The 18707-nt window shown below is 37.4% G+C and overlaps 1 protein-coding gene across 4 annotated transcripts in view; it reads left to right on the top strand.

The window, feature by feature from the left end:
• Positions 1-18443, top strand: part of GSK3B (glycogen synthase kinase 3 beta) — a 279756-nt gene extending 261313 nt beyond the window's left edge. For all 4 annotated transcript variants that reach the window (XM_033211108.1, XM_033211110.1, XM_033211112.1 and 1 more), the window contains one exon: positions 12909-18443. In XM_033211108.1, coding sequence (XP_033066999.1) covers positions 12909-12976 — 68 coding nt within the window. In that variant the 3' untranslated portion in view covers positions 12977-18443. The remainder of the gene's footprint in view (positions 1-12908) is intronic.
• Positions 18444-18707: the final 264 nt, after the last annotated feature.

The raw sequence follows: 18707 nt of genomic DNA on the forward strand, positions 1-18707 counted from the left end.
CAGAGTGAGGGACTGCTAAGCTACAGACATAACCAAAGCTTTCCTCACAAAGCATTTCAGGATCTGCTCCAGAGTCAAAAATAAATAAATAAATAAACTGTTAAGCTATAAAGTTCTAGACTTTGAATATCTGAACCTGGAGATATTTCAAATTTAAATTTTCAGAGAATTTCTAATCACCCACCTAAGCTACATCACCACCGTAATGTACCCCAAATAACCTGGGGAGAATTAATTACAATATGAACCCCTAAGTAACTAAACTAGTTGTCATACTTGATTTAAATCAGTGTAATGGAGCACATAACATCAAAATGATTCATATTTTAAAGGTGGAGCTACTTTTAGTTTATAACAGTCATATCAACAAGAAGCAAAATAATACTTAACCTGTTTTCAATAGCCTGAGAATGTGCCTGCAAATCATCTAAAAATGACCTTACATCACTAAAATACAAACTCAAAAGAGTACCATAACCGAATTATCATCTGATCTGTTAAAATACCATTCCTATTGTTGCGCAGCATCGTTGCAATTGAGGTTCTGTCAAGTATATTTGTGTCTAGAGCAAGATCATCGGAATACAGAGGCTTCTAGATAAACTGCTTGGGACACTTTTTATGTTGCTTATAGCTGGCTTAAACAAGAATGGAGTTTTCTGACGTGTGTAGATCTGGAAACAAAGCTCAATCCTAAAGTATGTGGAATAAAAGCAGAAAAACAAAGCAGATTGACAAAGATGCCATCAGCCATGATCATACTGACTATATTATGGTGAAGTAAGCTTCAGATTTTAGTCAGTTACTGTTGTTAGCCAAAGCTGTTAAATGGCTTTCAGATATTTAAGTCTTATTATATTTTAAATACATTATAGGCTGAAATCGAATTCTCTATATTGCTGCTTCTGAAAAAAAGCAAAAGAAAATAGACATTTTCGGCCAGGTGCAGTGGCTCACGCCTGTAGTCCCAGCACTCTGGGAGGCCGAGGCAGGCAGATCACAAAGACAGGAGATCAAGACCATCCTGGCTAACACGGTGAAACCCTGTCTCTACTAAAAAATGCAAAAATTAGCCGGGCGTGGTGGCAGTGGCAGGCGCCTGTAGTCCCAGCTACTTGGGAGGCTGAAGCAGGAGAAGGGCGTGAACCCGAGAGGCAGAGCTCGCAGTGAGTCGAGATCGTGCCACTGCACCCCAGCACTCCAGCCTGGGCAACAGAGTGAGACTCTTGTCTCAAAAAAAAAAAAAAAGGAAGATAGACATTTTCATACCCAGATTGTGGCCTAAAATCATACCATCCTAATTCTGGGAATATATAATTATTCTCTGTCATCACCAACAAACTTTGACTAGTACAACAAAATATCACAATTCTTTCTCACCTTCTTTGAAAATGGTAAAGATGGTGCCAGTATTAAGTTTGAGGACATTAACACTGAGGGAACTATTTTTGCAGATGTTTCAACTTTCCTTTTGTTGTGTTCTGCAACTGTGTGTGAGCTGATAAAAACTTGTGGTAAAGTATTATAGTATAAAACAAGAGCTGTCAGAATTCAGACTTTTTAGTTCAGTAATTCCACTTTAGGGATTTTAACTTCAGGATAAATATTTTGGAAAGAAAAAGGCTACCATGTACAGACAGAGGAATCACATAATATATATAATAATAAATTATATAATAAAAATTATGTATTAATATATAACAAAAAGGAGAGCCAATGTAACCTGAATGGTCAACAGTAGGAAATTGTTTTAATACATTACGGAATCTCCGTTTTTATGTAGCCATAAAAAACAATTTTCATGAAGCTTATGGACATTCGTGAAATACTCATCCTAATTTATGTAGAGAAAATTTTAAAATCTCATGAATCATGTTGGTTACTGTTGTCCAAATGTTTATTTTTATGTGAATGGGGACTAGACAGAAATATACAAAACTGTAAACTGTTGTGCTAAATTAGTGGGTATGAATGTTGACTTTTTTCCCGAAAAAACATTCTTTATAAGTTGTTTTTAAAATGCTTTAGTATCTAGAGATATTATTGTTAATCATGGCTCTGATTGACATGAGAATCTCTTGAAAATTATGCATACTACTCTCAATTCTTAAAGTATAATTTCTTTGGTGTGTGTGTGGTTTTTTTCTTGTTTTTTTTTTTTTTTTTTGAGACAGAATCTTACTCTGTCGCCCAGACTGGAGTACAGTGGCGTGATCTCAGTTCACTGCAACCTCTAACTCCTAGGTTCAAGTGATTCTCATGCCTCAGCCTCCCAAGTAGCTGGGATTACAGGTGCGCACCACCATACCTGGCTAATTTTTTGTAATTTTAGTACAGACGGGGTTTCCCTTTGTTGGCCAGGCTGGTCTCGAACTCCTGGCCTCAAGTAATCGGCCCGCCTTGGCCTCCCAAAGTGCTGGGATTACAGGAGTGAGCCACTGTGGCCAGCCAAAATGCATAGTATAATTTCTTATGTTGACTGAATATATATATATATATATATATATTTTTGTATATATAAATAACATATATAATAAAATATATATGTATGAATGGTCAACATAGGAAATGTTCAACATTTATATATATAAAATATAAAATATATAATATATATTATATATGTCTTATTTTCTTTGTATGCCCAGTCAGCTCATTCACTCCATTTAGGAGACCATGCATCTGCAACATCTAAAGTAATAAATCTCAAGACATTACTGTTTTCTTAATCAAATACAAACTGTTTTAGAGATCATCTGCTCAGATGAGTTGAATGTGAGATGTTTTAGGGAATTTCAACTAGAGCAGTTTTTTGTGTTTATCTGTTTGGTATATTGGTCATCTGCATAAAATTTCTTTCAATGCAATGGTTCTGCTGTTAAAAACCACTGATTTCAGTCCACCCCTCATTATCTACCAAGAAGTGGTCATCTATCCCATGGTTATGTATATTCAGTAATAGACATTACTGCAAGAATGAACACCTTTTTTTCTTTGCATCACTCTATTAGAAAAGTTTATCCTTTTTTCACCCTGAAATTTATTTCTGTATGCCTTCTTCCAGTCAGTGATTCTACTGTGAAATTATAACAGAACCATCCAGATCCATGTAAAGGTCCTTCAAATGTTAATGATAGCTAACTTGCCCTCCAGACTAATGACAGCTTTAACTCCTAATCCTGGATTTGTTCTAAAGTATTAGGGTGTTGGATTTTCTACACAATTGTATGTCATCTGTACATTTCATAAACATGTCAGTTTTTTACCTCTATCCAAGCAACTAATAAAACATATCAAAGAGGACAAAGCAGAGCCTACTAGAAATGTTTTGCCTTTATTCAAGTTACTGATAAATTAATTGGAACTGGACTGGGTTTCCTAGAAATTACTCTTCTGATGGTCTCTTAGTTGATTGGTCATTCCTCTTAGTGACTGGTCATTCCTCTTGTTTGCTTAACTACAGACCAGCCTTTAACATACTCATTTGTATGAGGAGGTTGTAAAAAAGACACTTTGTAAAATGCTTCTTTCTTTTAAGAAAGCTTTCAGCTTTTTTCCATTAAAAAAAAATCAAAGATGGAAATCAAACCGTTGTTTTTAAGACTTGGAGAAATTTCTAGTGCCTAAATATCTGTAAGCTGTGAGTTTCTGTAATCCATTTTAGATTTGTTTCTTGGACTATAGATTGTGAGTTTAAAGACATTTAAAATGTATACATTGCCCTTACCTTCCTTGAGGCACATTTTATTTATTAGGATTTTTGTTACATCTTTTCAAGTTGAAAACCCTTCTAACAGAAGGGGGAATCATGATAACATTTGGATGAGGTCATTGTACGTGGTGAGCCAACTTAACTTGTCTTCATCTTGGTTTGAAAAGCTCTTGCTGTTACTTTATTTGGGTTGAGATTATTGCAATTACTTGATCAAACTTTTGTTCATACTTTTCTATTTCTTGTTAGTTGTTAGCTTCTTTTGAAGACTTTAGCACCGAATCATACCTATTTGTTCTTCAAACTTCTAAAAATTCATCTGGCTAAAATCTGGTTCAGATTTTGCTATGGCTAGTGGCCCCTTTGTCTTACAGTTACAATTATTTTCACCTCAGAATTCCTGTTACCTACATACTAGCCAATTCTTTTTAGTTGGGAAGAATTAAGCACAGAATAATCTCTCTCATTGTTTGTTTCTACTGTTTTTGAGAGGTGAAATGTTAAGCAAATTGTCAGTTTATTAGATGCTTGCTTTTCTAAAATGAGAGTTACCCTCCCTCATCCTTTCCTCGAGTACTATTAATATTATTCCTGGCCTTTGGGCCAGTTTTACAGTGTACATTGGGAAAGCTGTATTCATATTCTGTCTAATGTAGAAGCTGCAGCGCATGCCCTGTTGTTTTTCTTTGTAAAGTTCTTCCTGTTTTCTCTTTATCTTAACCCAAATAGATGTTAAATTTCATAAAAGTCTGCAACTTTAAAAAAAAAAGCAGGCATTTTTGTCTATCAAGAACATAATAGTGTATAGTTATTTTAGGAAATAAAAATTACCTCTATTCTACTTTCAAAGATAATCACACATAACATTATGTTTTAGTCTGTATATGAATGGGCAGAGAGACATGCTTTTTTAAAAAATGAGCTTAGGCTATTTAGAGGGTGAAGGTATATGACTATAGTATTCAGCCGATATCCTAAGGCTATACCATAATTAACTTATTATTCTTGGACATTTGGTTTGTGTTGAAGATGGGGTTTTTTGTTTTTGTTGTTCTGAAAAATGCTTCGAAGTTATCTTTGCATAAAGCTGTACTTATTCTTCTAAATTTTTAGAAGTAGAGTCAAAAAGTATAAAGAATTTTAAAGTTTAGTGTCAAATTGCTTTCCGAAAGCTTGTCCCGCTGTCAGTTCATACTCCCCACTGTCAATACAGGTACTTTTCTGTTTCCCCATTGCCCCATTTCCTCATAGAGTGGGAGTAGGGGAAGTACAGTGTGCATGTGTGCACATATACATTTTTAGGTGTTACCAACTTGATAGCCAATTAATATGTGCATCTCCTTTAGGTACAATGCTGCATCTGTTTCCTCCTGTTGGCTCTGCATCTGAAATACAGACTTCCATTTTGAACTATACCATTTTGACAAATTCACTGACACTGAGATTGTATCTACCCCATGTTAGAGTTTCAGGTTCACTTTGTGAGTTTGTATATAGATACCTAAAATCAAACCAGCTTAGTCATTATTCTCACCAGAGCCGTCCTAGACATCACTTCTAGAAGTTCTCGCTTTCTGTGCAAAACATGTTCTCTCCTATCAAGTCAAAAATTTTATCTGGGTTTTTCCCCTCCTCTAAAAGTAATTTAAAATCTGGATTAAGTTGGAATCCCCTATCAGACATTGTTCCATGTGTCCCTGGAGTGTTCCTCAGTTCCTTGACTGAAGTCACCTACTTTTATTTATATGTCCCTTTTTTTTCTTTATTCCTAAATTAAGCATTTTAACTTAAAGGAGTGGTGAAAATGTTACCTGTGTGTCCCCATGATCTTCAGTTTTCTGCCGTGAGCAGCCAAACTTCTTAAATAAAATGTGCCCTGCCCCAGAGCTCACAGGAAACTGAGACCTCTCAGCTGCCAGCAGATCAAATATAAACAGTCTTATTGACAGGTCTTCTGGGTATCCTGGTGGATGGGTTGACTCACAGGCATCCGAATTTTACTTCTATTTTTATAATCACTGATGTCTACCTTAGTGTTCTGTGCCACATCTTTTCATTACAGGTGTACTTTGATTTCATGAGTGTAAATTATAATTTCAAATTAAATATAAGTTTAGGGTATACTTTGATTCTCTGTAATTATCTTGTTTGTTCATGTGCCAGTTAATAACACTAACATCTAAGACATAGTTTTACAGTGGAAGCATTTCCACTTGGAACAGCTTGAGTAGGAACATCCTGAGTTAGGCACACAGTATAAATAATATCTCCCAGGCTGTTAATTTTATCTTCTAGAGAGATTGACCTGTCATAAGACATTTTTAACTATTATAGAAAGAGGACACCTGGTAAGTAGAAACACATAAAATGTGCTTGGAAGAGATTGTTGTTGGGCAAGAGCATAGTAAAGGAAATAAGGGAATAAAAATATACCTGGCCAGGTGCAGTGACTCACACCTGTAATCCCAGCACTTTGGGAGGTCGAGGCAGTCGGATCACTTGAGGCCAGGAGTTCGAGACCAGCCTGGCCAACATGGCAAAACCCCATCTCTACTAAAAATACAAAAAAAAAAAAAATTAGCCAGGCATGGTGGTATGTGCCTGTAATCCCAGCTACTTGGGAGGCCAGGAGAACCCCTTGAACCCAGGAGGCAGAGGTTGCAGTGAGCTGAGATTGCGCCGCTGCACTCCAGCCTGGGTGACAGAGTGAGACCCTGTCTCCAAAAAAATAAAAAACCAAATGTTTCCAAGTGTACTTATAAAGTGCATGTAAAACACAAAAAGACTCATTTGATATATCTAAAATGTTATTTTACTAATATGCCAGCAATAGAAACAGTAAAATATTTAATAATTTTGTAGCTTTTGAGAACTTGAAATGTGTTGAAAACAAATAAAGGTCTGATTTTTAATCTTTATCTGTAATGTCAATTACTTTAAATTTAAATAAATCGCCTTATGTAGTTAGCAGCTACTCTATTAGAGAATATAAATAGAACATTTCTGTGATTGCTGCTGGGCCAGAGAGTGAGCATTTCAATAAATTAGAAGAATTAAATTTTTATAGACACACAGATCTAGAATACTGATTGATGGTGGCAGAGCCTTTGGAATCCTGTCTCCTATGTTTATTTTCTCTCTTCTCTTCCCAACCCATTTCCTTGTTTTTACTCTCTTTTTATTTAAATCCTTTGGCAGTAGGTGTAAGTGGAGACCTTCCATTCACTCTCCTTCCTGCTCCTCATTTGGACCTTTGATCAACCACATTTGGGACAGGGAGCATGGACAGGACCATTTTTGGGTGGGGGGTGGGGGGATGCAGACAGCAAGGAATCAAGGCAAGAACTTCTGTGTTTATGACTTGAGCATTTGGGTGGGGCAGTTTCCTCAGTATTGAGACAGTTGACCCATTAATCCATGACTCCATTATCTAACAACTCTTACAGATCTCTTGAGAATCTTAAAAAAAAAAAAAAAAACACTGTAGTTCCTGTCCTATTAAAAGAGATGTATGTATACCAGATATGGAATTTTACATATGAAAATTTACTCCAGGACAAAAATCACAGCCTTATGGACTCTTGGGAACCTGATACTTAAGGGTTCTACCCTTGGCTTCACTGTGGGATTGCCTAAGTTGTGTTTTACGTCTTATGTCAACACAGAATAAAATTGGTTTTAATACGTGTGCCAATTTGCTTTGCAGTATCTGGTACAAAGCCATAGAGCCATGGACTTTTCAGAAAATAATTGATTCCTAAGAAAACAATTCTGGAAAAAAGACTTAAATCTAATACAATCTTTTTTTTGTCTTGTACAGTTTCTTAGAAGCACACCTAATTATGTAGGGAGACTTTGTCAGTGATTCCCTCATTGGCTTGTGAATGCAAACCCTAAATGGCATTTAAGTTCTTTGACATATATATTTGTTGTCTATTTCTGCATATTAGTTTACCCCCCAACATTTAGCTATTTAAAACAAGAGTAAACATTTATTATCTCACATAGTTTCTGTGGGTCAGGGGTTTAGAAGCAGCCTAGCTAGGTGGTTCTGGGTCAGAGTCTCGTGACATAGTCAGAACATTAGCTAGGGATGCAGTCGTCCGACGACTTGCCTGGGGGCAGAGGCTCTACTTCCACAGTGGCTGTCTTTCATGTGGTTATCAAATGTGTGCTGGCTGTATGCAGGAGGCCTCAGTCACTCAATAAGTGGCCCTCTCCATAGTGCTACTTAAGTATCTCACATCATGGCAGCTGGCTTCCCCTAGACTAAGTAATCCAAGAAAGAAGGCAGTGTGGAAGCCACAGTGTCTTTTATATCCTAGCCTTGGAAGTCACACACCATTATTTCTGGAATATCCTATTAGTTACACAGGTCGGTCCTATTCAGTGTGGGAATGGACTGCATTAGGCATGGATACCAAGAGGCATGAATCATTGGGGTCATCTTGGAAAGTAGCTACCACAGTGTGTAAGGATGATTTTGTACCTTCCTTTCGTTCCCCACAAAGCTGATTGTTCTGTTTCCTCTTAAGTCCATCCTTGGTTTGGGGGAGTTTTTTTGTTTACTTGTTTGTTTTTCCATAGTAGCATTAGACAGGTGATAATGGGCATTGTTTTATAGGAAGCTTCAAAGTCAGTGAAATGTCAGCTCTGTAGTCGTTTCCAGAGCACTTATATCTCTGTACACCCCATACTGAAAATAAAGTAACTGTGCTGTTAAATTTTATCACAAACTCACTCTTCTCTTTTAATGTAATGTCTCTTACAGATAATAGAAATGTGCCTGTAGAAATCACAGTGATTTTATTGAGGTTAGTTCTAAATGAAAGTCACCTTAATCTCTTTTTTTTTTTTGCTAGGAAATCTTTTCTGCTGCCCCCTAATGCCCATAATATGGATCATTCTCCTTCCTTGTGCTCTGTGTTCCACTCCCCTGCTTATTAGCTACATGGTCTTGGGCACATTCCTTAATCTATTTGTGCTTCCTTTCTCCTATTTGCAAAATGGAGGTAACAGTTGTACCTACTTGTCAGGGTTGCTGTGTGAGCTAAATGACATGACTACAAAATACTTAGTGTGGTGTCTGGCATATTGGTCAGCAGTATGCTGTCATTAGTATTTATTTTATTGATGTTGGTTATTGCAGTCACACTAGATTATACATATATGTGTTTTTAGATGTCTCCTTTACCTTCCCATCTATTGAACAATTGCTGTATGCCAGATACTGTGCTAAGCACTTCATAGGCCTAATTTCCTAGGAAGGTAGTATCACTACCATTTACCAATGAGGAAATGAGAGATAGATTAAATAATGTGTTCCCAAATCACAGCTATTAAGTTGTACAAGTAGGCTTCATACTCAATAAATGTTTATAGAGTTGGTTTAGTTTTAAGAAAGATATATCAGTGTGAAGTTCAGAAGAGCATCTCTGGTGGAAAACAAGATAATTCGTTAGCCTCTCTTTTAAACCATAATGCCATTTAGCATCACTTTACCAGTGCACATGTAATGGGAAGGGAATGTAAGGAGAAGCAAATGAACTTTGTTGTTTTTATGTTATGGAGTCACTATTTAAATGTTTGAGAAGAAAAGTTACAGAAATTACACTAAATCCAATGACAATTTATCAGAATTTTAAATGAATAAACATTTTTAATAGAAAGCTCATTAATTCAGATTCCATTGTGTAAAAATAAATTTACAGAAGGATGATGGGAACAAAATAAGCATGTGCCAAGATTTGTTTCTTGAGTTATTTCTAAAAAGATGTTAATCTGTGTTGTCTTGTTTCCTGATTGTTCTTGAACTAGTTTCTTCCTAGCCACCAAGAGGTCAGCTCCTTCTACTTTACCTGGCCAAGGGGCCAATCCATCTTTATGATGGGATTGTAGAGATTATGAAATGTAACTTTATTCAGTCAGTAATTGAGTGGTCTTTTAAGCCTACTATTGAGTATCGAATATACAGAACTTTGCCTTTTTTGTTTTACTTTTTCCCTCTCTGTACTTTGTCTTCCTCTGAAAAAGAGAACTCTGTTCTTCTCAGCAGGACATGTGTGATTTGATTTTAAGTGGAGCTCATTGCATCAGGCACAAGTTTTTTTGAAGAATGTCTATAGGACTGTGACTTTTGATATCAAGGATATTTATAATCAAAATAGCCATTAAAATTATGTTCACTAAGTGATTTGAAAATAATTCAAGAGAAAAATATGAGGTAATTACAGATCTGAAGAGCATGGGTGTCTATCAAATTTTATTCAGAAAGTGAATTTGTTTCTGGTTTTATGCTCACTTAAAAGGCTTGTGCTTTTTACTGTGATCATGCAAGCAGTCGTTGAATGTATCCAAGAAAGAGGAGACTGGTTTTGGCAGTGTCACAAGCTCACAGGCTGTAGTCAGTGAAAGGACATCTGCACATTGGTGCCAAATAGGATTTTGCTAAAGAGCCAGTTAACATAAATGGGCTGGTGGCCATGTAAATGAGATAAAACTGAAGTCAGCCCTGGGTGATGTCAGCCAATGTAGTTAATGGATGCTGTGGCCAGAGCTGCTCTCCGTGTTGGCATGGGTGCTGATGTAGTGGTCAAACAGATAGATAAATTTCTGATGATCAGTGCCTCTCTTAAGTCCTGGGGAAGACCAGAATGACAGTTCTACCTGTTATCTTCCCATACTGAAAATGAGAAGGAAATGCTGTTTGATGATGGTCATGCATAAGTTCTGAGTGTCATCAGAGCATGTGACACGCTGCAATAAGCATGGGTTTGTGGTGGTCCAGGTTTTCTCTGGATTTTTTTTTTTAATGCAGCCTGTGCCTGAATCATGAAAATGAACATTTTTATCTGAGAAAGGCTTGGAGGAATCTGTGGTTTAGACAGGAATTGATGTTAGGTTATTGATGCGCAGAATGTGGATGATCATTGAGGGTAAAACTTCCTTTAAACAGGGCATATCTAAGGAAGGTCAGGAGGTACGAATAGAAGTGTTAGCATAGTTCCTCAGTGATTATTAACAAAGTTGGTCATCCTGGCTTTGGAGAGTCGGTTCTATGTCATGTACCCTTTCCTGCCACCTGTTCATTTGCCATACCGATGAATTAATATGACCCCATGCCATGGGCTATATGAACCTAATGTGTGGATTCCGATGCCGTAATATCTTCACTTGTGTACATGATAACGAGATTAGAAGCAGCTTTAGCTATTTTGAAGGAAATTAAATGAATTAAACCTAACCATTCACATTAAGAGATATTCGCATTCCTTCCCCAAAGGCTGTGCTAAATGTATATAAGGGCAGATTATCAGGAAATTAGGAAGTATAATTTTTATAGATTGGCTTTAGAAATGAGAAACTGAACAGCTAATCCATCATAGAGTTCCCTGTGTGTCCTTGGGTCTTTTGTGTCTCCCTCTAATTCAGAAATTCAAAGTAGAAATATCCAGGACCAAATGTTAACATTCAACCATGACATTGGTTATTCTACTCACAATAGCACATGGTAGATCTACAAATCCCTTCAGTCCTAGAGAGACAAAAAACTTCTGAGTCTGCCTTTTGGTGTCACCAACCTTGATGGCATTGTGGCTTCTAGAGAGATGGCTTTTCAAAGTTGCCCATCCCAGTCAAGCCACTTCTCTTGCTCAGGGCTTAGTGTGAAGTCCCCTGGGAGAAAATTTGGCTAGCAGTATTTTCCCAGTCATTAAGTGAGATGACAAGGATGCAACTTGATAGCCACTAAAACAGCAGTCTACTAAACCAATTTGGACACAGTTAGATGCCCACTTAAATGTTAATGGATGCTGTGAAATAATAATAGACCTTAAAAGGGGGAAGGAGACCATGGTTAGTTGTAGAGTTGTACGTATTTCTAAAAGATTAGGGCAAAGTAAGCTCTAAGTAAGTTCTAAGTCAGGATTTGACTACAAGATGCTTTCCTTTTTTTAATTTTTAATTTTTAATTTTTGTGGGGACATAGTAGGTGTATATATTTATGGGTTACCTGAGATATTTTGATATAGACATGCAATGTGTGATAATCATATTAGGGTAAATGAGATATTCATCACCTCAAGCATTTATCCTTTATGTTTCAAACCAGTCATACCTTTAGTTAGTTTAAAATGTACAGTTAATTTTTTTTTTTTTTTTACTATAGTCACCCTGTTTTGCTAGCAAATCCTAGGTCTTACTCATTATTTCTTTTTTTTTTTTTTGTACCCATTAACCATCCCCACTTCCCCCACCCTCGCTACCCTTCCCAGCCTGTGGTAATCATCCTTCTCTCTATCTCCATGAGTTCAATTGTTTTAAATTTTAGCTCCTACAAATCAGTGAGAACATGCAAAGTTTGTCTTTCTCTGTCTGGCTTATTTCACTTCACATAATGACTTCCAGTTCCATCCATGTTGTTGCAAATGGCAGGATCTCATTCTTTTTCTTTTTCTTTTCTTTTCTTTTTTTTTTCTTTTTTAAGACAGTATCTTATTGTGTCACCCAGATGGTCTTGGCTCGCTTGCATCCTCAGTCTCTTTGACTCAAGCAGCCCTCCCATTCAGCCTCCCATCATTCTCTCTTACAGCTGCGTATTACTCTGTTGTGTGTATATACCACATTTTCTTTTATCTGTTCATCTGTTGCTACAAGATGCTTTATTAAATTGAGTGAATTGGTACTGCAGTTGCTGTTTCTTTTTTGCTGGTTGTCTATCTTCCATCTCTATGAATAATGAAGAGGGCCTGTTCTGCCTGTCAACACTGACCCACGTTACTTTCATTGCCTCCACTCATTTACTCACTTAAGCAGATGTAACATGGTTCAGAATTTTTAGCAAGTTTTCCCAGCTGTTCACTGTTCATTTATTTTCAAGTGATCTAGACTCCAGCTGAGTGTTCATATACAGCTGATCCCAGCTGTAGCAGGAGCTTTGACTGAAATGGTGTCTGGCTCCCTGAGTCTGTAACTTATTCAAAGACACTGTTTTCCCTGTACCAGGACCATGCTGAGACTGAACTTAAATCCAGTAAGAGAGAAATTCAGATTTCATAATGTTGGCCTTATTTAAAACAACCTTCCAAATAACAGCTTGGAAGGCCATACAATTCACAGCCTGCAGTTGAAACAGTGTACTTGTTCTCTTTCACTGTTGTAGCATTGCTCATGCTCTCTTTTGGGACTTTTTGACTTGCAGATGCTAATACTGGAGACCGTGGACAGACCAATAATGCTGCTTCTGCATCAGCTTCCAACTCCACCTGAACGGTCCCGAGCAGCCAGCTGCACAGGAAAAACCACCAGTTACTTGAGTGTCACTCAGCAACACTGGTCACGTTTGGAAAGAATATTAAAAAGAGAAAAAAAACCTGTTCATTTTAGTGTTCAATTTTTTTTATTATTATTGTTGTTCTTATTTAACCTTGTAAAATATCTATAAATACAAACCAATTTCATTGTATTCTCACTTTGAGGGAGATCCAGGGGGTGGGAGGGGTTGTGGGGAGGGGGAAAGCGGAGCACTAGAACACACAATCTCTCTCCCACGACAATCTTTTTTTATTACAAGTCTGCTGTTGTATACTTTAAAAACAGGAGTCCTGCCTCATGCCCCTTCCACAAAAGAAGAAAACCTTGTTCTGTGCTGATGGGTTTTTTTTGAACTTCGTTTTCTTTTAAAGTCTAGTGCAAGACTTTGGTATAGTGCACAGCTTGAAATTGGTTGGGAGCTTAGCAGGTATAACTCAACGGGGACTTAAATGTCACTTGTAAAATTAATCCATATCTTCGGGTATTTATAGACTTGCCTTTGGCATGTTGGTGGCAGGTGTGGCAGACAAAGAAATGTGTATCATTCGTAACCCAAGGAGGTCAGTAAAGTTTGGAACTCTACAGGGAAGATTCTTAGTAGATTTGTTAAGGTTTTGTTTTGCTCTCAGTCAGCGCTAGTGATGTGGAGGCTTGTACAGGAGGCTGCCAGAGGGGAAGCAGCAAGCAAGACTCAGGCACGCATGCTCTGCAGGTGGCTCTTTGTTTGCCTGACCAAAGTTCTTTGCAAATCTTAGCACAGTTTCAAACTAGTGACCTGGGAGGAGACGGAAGGGGTGTTGTGCAGGCCGAGCTAGCTGCTGAGGTCAAAGACTGACAAGCCCAGAGGAAGGGGACAGGCCAGGAATACATCTCACCACTGTGAATAAGTTTGTCCAGATTTTTTTCTAAAATTACTTCCCTTGGAAAGATACACTTGAGAGGACATTGTAGTTAAATAATGTGAACTGTAACAGTCATCTACTGGTTTATTTTTCATATTTTTTAATTGAAAAATCGAGCTTGCAGAAATAGCCACATTCTACACATAGTTCTAATTTTAAATCCAAATCTAGAATCTGTATTTGTTTTTTAACCTCATGCTTTTTACATTTATTTATTGATGCATGTCAGATGGTAGGAATATTAAAAACTACACATCAGAATGATAGTCACTTATACCTGCTGACTTTATAGGAAAGCTGATGATATAAATGTGTGTATATACATTATATATACATATATTCAATACTGCCTTTTTTTTGTCTACAGTATCAAAATTGACTGGTTGAAGCATGAGAAGAATGTTTCCCTCCACCCAGTTAAGAGTTTTTGTGTCTGTTTTCTTTGTGTATCAGTGAATGGTGTAAGAATCAGTCTCTCTTTTTGAAGAAAAAGCAATATTCCTTGGAATGCAAGGAGGATTAAAGGACTATGTTTGCCGTGAGGAAATAGATTTTCATGACTAGTTTGTTTTATACTTTTAAGGTTGGCATCTATGTGGGCCTTACATACTCTAAAATGAACTTTAGTCACCTTGGTGCTTTTGGGCCATTACTTGACCTATGAATCTTTAAGGCACAATCAGTTGTACTTTACATTTAAAGATCACTTGAGTGATGGCCGCCTTTCCCTCCTACTCGCTCCTTCCCCACATGCCTTCCAAGGTTAGCTGGTAACTGTAGGGCTGCAGAGCTGAGCCCTTGCTTGTGTGTAACTTGCCCTCACCCTCCTCATTGCCACCTTAGGTCATGTTATGGGTCTTGTCCTCCAGAGGGTTCGGAAATGGAGTCTGTTGGCAGCCCTCCTGCAGGCCCTAGCACCCTGTCCTGCTCCTTAACTGTGTGTGTGACTCTCCAAGAGAGTTGTCCTGCCTGCTGAAGTGAACCAGTACCCAGAAAGACAACTGTGAGCCATCTTGGGTTTCACTGGCTGTTTAGCTGAGGTCTTGGGCCACAAAAGGGGTTTCACAAACCTCTGGATATATCAGAGTTCATGAGAAAGGAAACATGCTCAGTCAAACCAAATCAAACAAATTGAATTTTATGTTTTTATAAAGTGCTTCTGAAAGCTAAGATTTGAAAGAAGCCTGAAATCAGAGTATTTGGCAGCGTAACTCCTTAAAGGTAATGGCTTTGATAGACCATTTTCAGACAGAATTTATAAAGAATCTGAAAAGGCAGGTCTGTGATAAGAGAAATGGACTTGCATTCAGATCCAAATGCCCAGCAAGCGTTTGGATACAGACATTGCTCTGGACGTGGTGTACTTGCCAGAGTCCACAAAAATCAGTGCTTATTTTAGGAAACAGGTTGCCCCCCACAACTGGGGTAAAAGAAGAGAGAAAAGTCACGCTTTTCTCTCATTTCATTGTGTGTGCATGTGCGTGTGTGTGTGTGTGTGTGTGTGTGGGCTGAGATGTGTGATTTTTCTTTCTCAAGGATCATGGTGGGATCACAGAACTCTTTTATACAAGTGAGATCCAGGTCTCTGAATATCTTTTTGTATATAATAATAATAATAATAAAAAGCTCCTCACCAAATTCAAGCTTGTACATTATATTTTCTTTCTATGTTTTTAAATTTAAGTTTTATTGTTTTGTATGTAAATATGTGGACCCAGGAACTGTTACTAATGAGCAAAAAGTTACTGTTCAGGGCAGTGATTCTGTTTAATAATCAGACAAAATGTAGACGAGCTTTTTAAAGCCATATAGTTTTAACTCTGTACAGTAGGTACCGGCCTGTATTATTGTAACAATAACTCTAGCAATGTATAGTGTATCTATATAGTTTGGAGTGCCTTCGCTTCCATGTGTTTTTTTTTAATTCCTTTTAAAATTTTAGTTGGTTTCCTTTATCCATGTCTCCCTGTCCACCCCCTTTCCCTTTGAAATAATACTCACTCATAACAGTATCTTTGCCCCTTCCACAGTTAAGTTTCAGTGATACCATACTCAGGAGTGGGAAGAGGAAACCATATTCGTAATCTCATTTCGTTCAAGCCCTGCCTTTGTTTTGGTTCTGAATGTCTGTTTCCTCCTCAGTAGCAGTGACCGGTTTCATTTCATACTTAGTCCATTCAGGGACTTAGTGTAGCACCAGGGAGCCCTAGAGCTGGAGGATATCGAATAGATTAGATTTTGCTCGTCTCTTCCACAAGCCCTAACCATGGGTCTTAAAAACAGCAGATTCTGGGAGCCTTCCATGCTCTCTCTCTCTCCTCTTTTATCTACTTCCCTCCCAAATGAGAGAGTGAGAGAGAATTGGTTTTTTATAAATCGAAGTTTCTTAATAGTATCAGATTTTGATACGTCAGTGGTCTAAAATGCTATAGTGCAATTACTAGCAGTTACTGCACGGAGTGCCACCGTGCCAATAGAGGACTGTTGTTTTAACAAGGGAACTCCTAGCCCATTTCCTCCCTTCCGCCATCTCTACCCTTGTTCAATGAAATATCATTTTAATTTCTTTCTAAAAAATCAGTTTAATTCTTACTGTGTGCCCAACACGAAGGCCTTTTTTGAAAGAAAAATAAAGTGTTTTGCCTCAAAGTACTCCATATAAAATGTCTTGAATAGAAGAAGAAACTACCAAACCAAAGGTTACTATTTTTGAAACATCGTGTATTCATTCCAGCAAGGCAGAAGACTGCACCTTCTTTCCAGTGACATGCTGCGTCATTTTTTTTTTAAGTCCTCTTAATTTTTAGACACACATTTTTGGTTTATGTTTTAACAAAGTATGCCTAACCAGTCATCTTGTCTGCACCAATGCAAAGGTTTCTGAGAGAACTATTATATTCTCTATCCCTGTGGATATAAAGAGACTGGCATTTCATCTATTTTTCCCTTCCTTTTTAAAGGATTTTACTTTGGAATCTTCCAAAGGAAGTTTGGCCAATGCCAGATCCCCAGAAATTTGGGGGGTTTTCTTTGTTTTCAACTGAAATTATATCTGATTCCTACTGTTCATGTTAGTGATCATCTAATCACAGAGCCAAACACTTTCCTCCTCTGTATAGAAAAGTAGGTATGCTTTACAATAAAATCTGTCTTTTGTGGTGGAAACCTGAGCCACTGAAAATAAAAGAGACAACTAGAAGCACAGTAGAGTCCCAGACTGAGATCTACCTTTGGAGAGGCTTTGAAAGTAATCCCTGGGGTTTGGATGATTTTCACAAGGGTTATGCCGTTTTATTCAAGTTTGTTGCTCCGTTTTGCACCTCCGCAATAAAAGCAAAATGACAACCAGTACATAAGGGGTTAGCTTGACAAAGTAGACTTCCTTGTGTTAATTTTTAAGTTTTTTTTTCCTTACTATATCTGTCTACAGGCAGATACAGATAGATGTATGAAAATCTGCTTGCCTGTAAAATTTGCATTTATAAATGTGTTGCCGATGGATCACTTGGGCCTGTACACATACCAATTAGCGTGACCACTTCCATCTTAAAAACAAACCTAAAAAACAAAATTTATTATATATATATATATATATATATAAAGGACTGTGGGTTGTATACAAACTATTGCAAACACTTGTGCAAATCTGTCTTGATATAAAGGAAAAGCAAAATCTGTATAACATTATTACTACTTGAATGCCTCTGTGACTGATTTTTTTTTCATTTTAAATATAAACTTTTTTGTGAAAAGTATGCTCAATGTTTTTTTTCCCTTTCCCCATTCCCTTGTAAATACATTTTGTTCTATGTGACTTGGTTTGGAAATAGTTAACTGGTACTGTAATTTGCATTAAATAAAAAGTAGGTTAGCCTGGAAATGAAATTAAAATTCACAAGTGTGTGGTCTTTATTTCAGTACCCAACCCTCGTTCTTCCCCCTACTATGTTGCCACTGCAATATGTAGTCACATCACCATTTCCTTTCCTCTAATTAGGGAAACATTAATCTTTGTTATGAAAAACAAGATATGAATACCACTTCTTGTTCTTTCCAATGATTTTATTCCATTGTGTAGCCCCAAGAGGTGCAGCTTCCATCTTGGAAACCTTTGGATTTGATGTAGAGGAAGCTTTGCAGACACTGCTTAGAAAAGAAAGAAAACAACTCTGAAAGGGACAGTTTTTAAATGTGTATAAGCTGCTGTCTTTGATTACTGTGTTCATGATTTGATGTGGCTGTATTTTCTTTTAACTTTCATCCTATTAGTAATGGTCTTTGGGAGTCTCTGTAAAATATATGGACACCACAAACAGTGGGGCTGTACCTCCCAGGTAACCAACACATGTTGTGTTTGAGTCTGCTCATTTCCAATACTGGATGATGTATGTAAACATGTTATGTCTCTTAGTGCAAAAAGAAACATCATTTTAGGGCTGGCTCACTCTGTCATGCCTAATCTAAAGGCTAGATATAAGGTCATGTGACTGCTGCTTCAATAAAAACAAATTTATATTCGATAAAGTGTGGTCCTCTTATTTATTTACTGTGGTGTTGGGGTTGGCTAATTCCACTAACATTTGTAAAACAGTTAAACACATTTAACCAGTAGGGGCGGCAGGGGAGGATTGGATTAGCGAAAAAAGATGTTACTTGTTCAATGGGTCTCCTGCTGGCACTGAAGTGCATTTGTTTGGGGTTTGCTGCTCTCTTGTATAGGTTCTGGGATTGAGTTAAACATTGTGTTAGTGTCCTGCAAGACCCTTTTAATTTAGAATCCTGGA

Source organism: Trachypithecus francoisi, unplaced genomic scaffold (assembly GCF_009764315.1).
Source record: "Trachypithecus francoisi isolate TF-2019V2 unplaced genomic scaffold, Tfra_2.0 Lachesis_group0, whole genome shotgun sequence".
NCBI lineage: Eukaryota > Metazoa > Chordata > Mammalia > Primates > Cercopithecidae > Trachypithecus > Trachypithecus francoisi.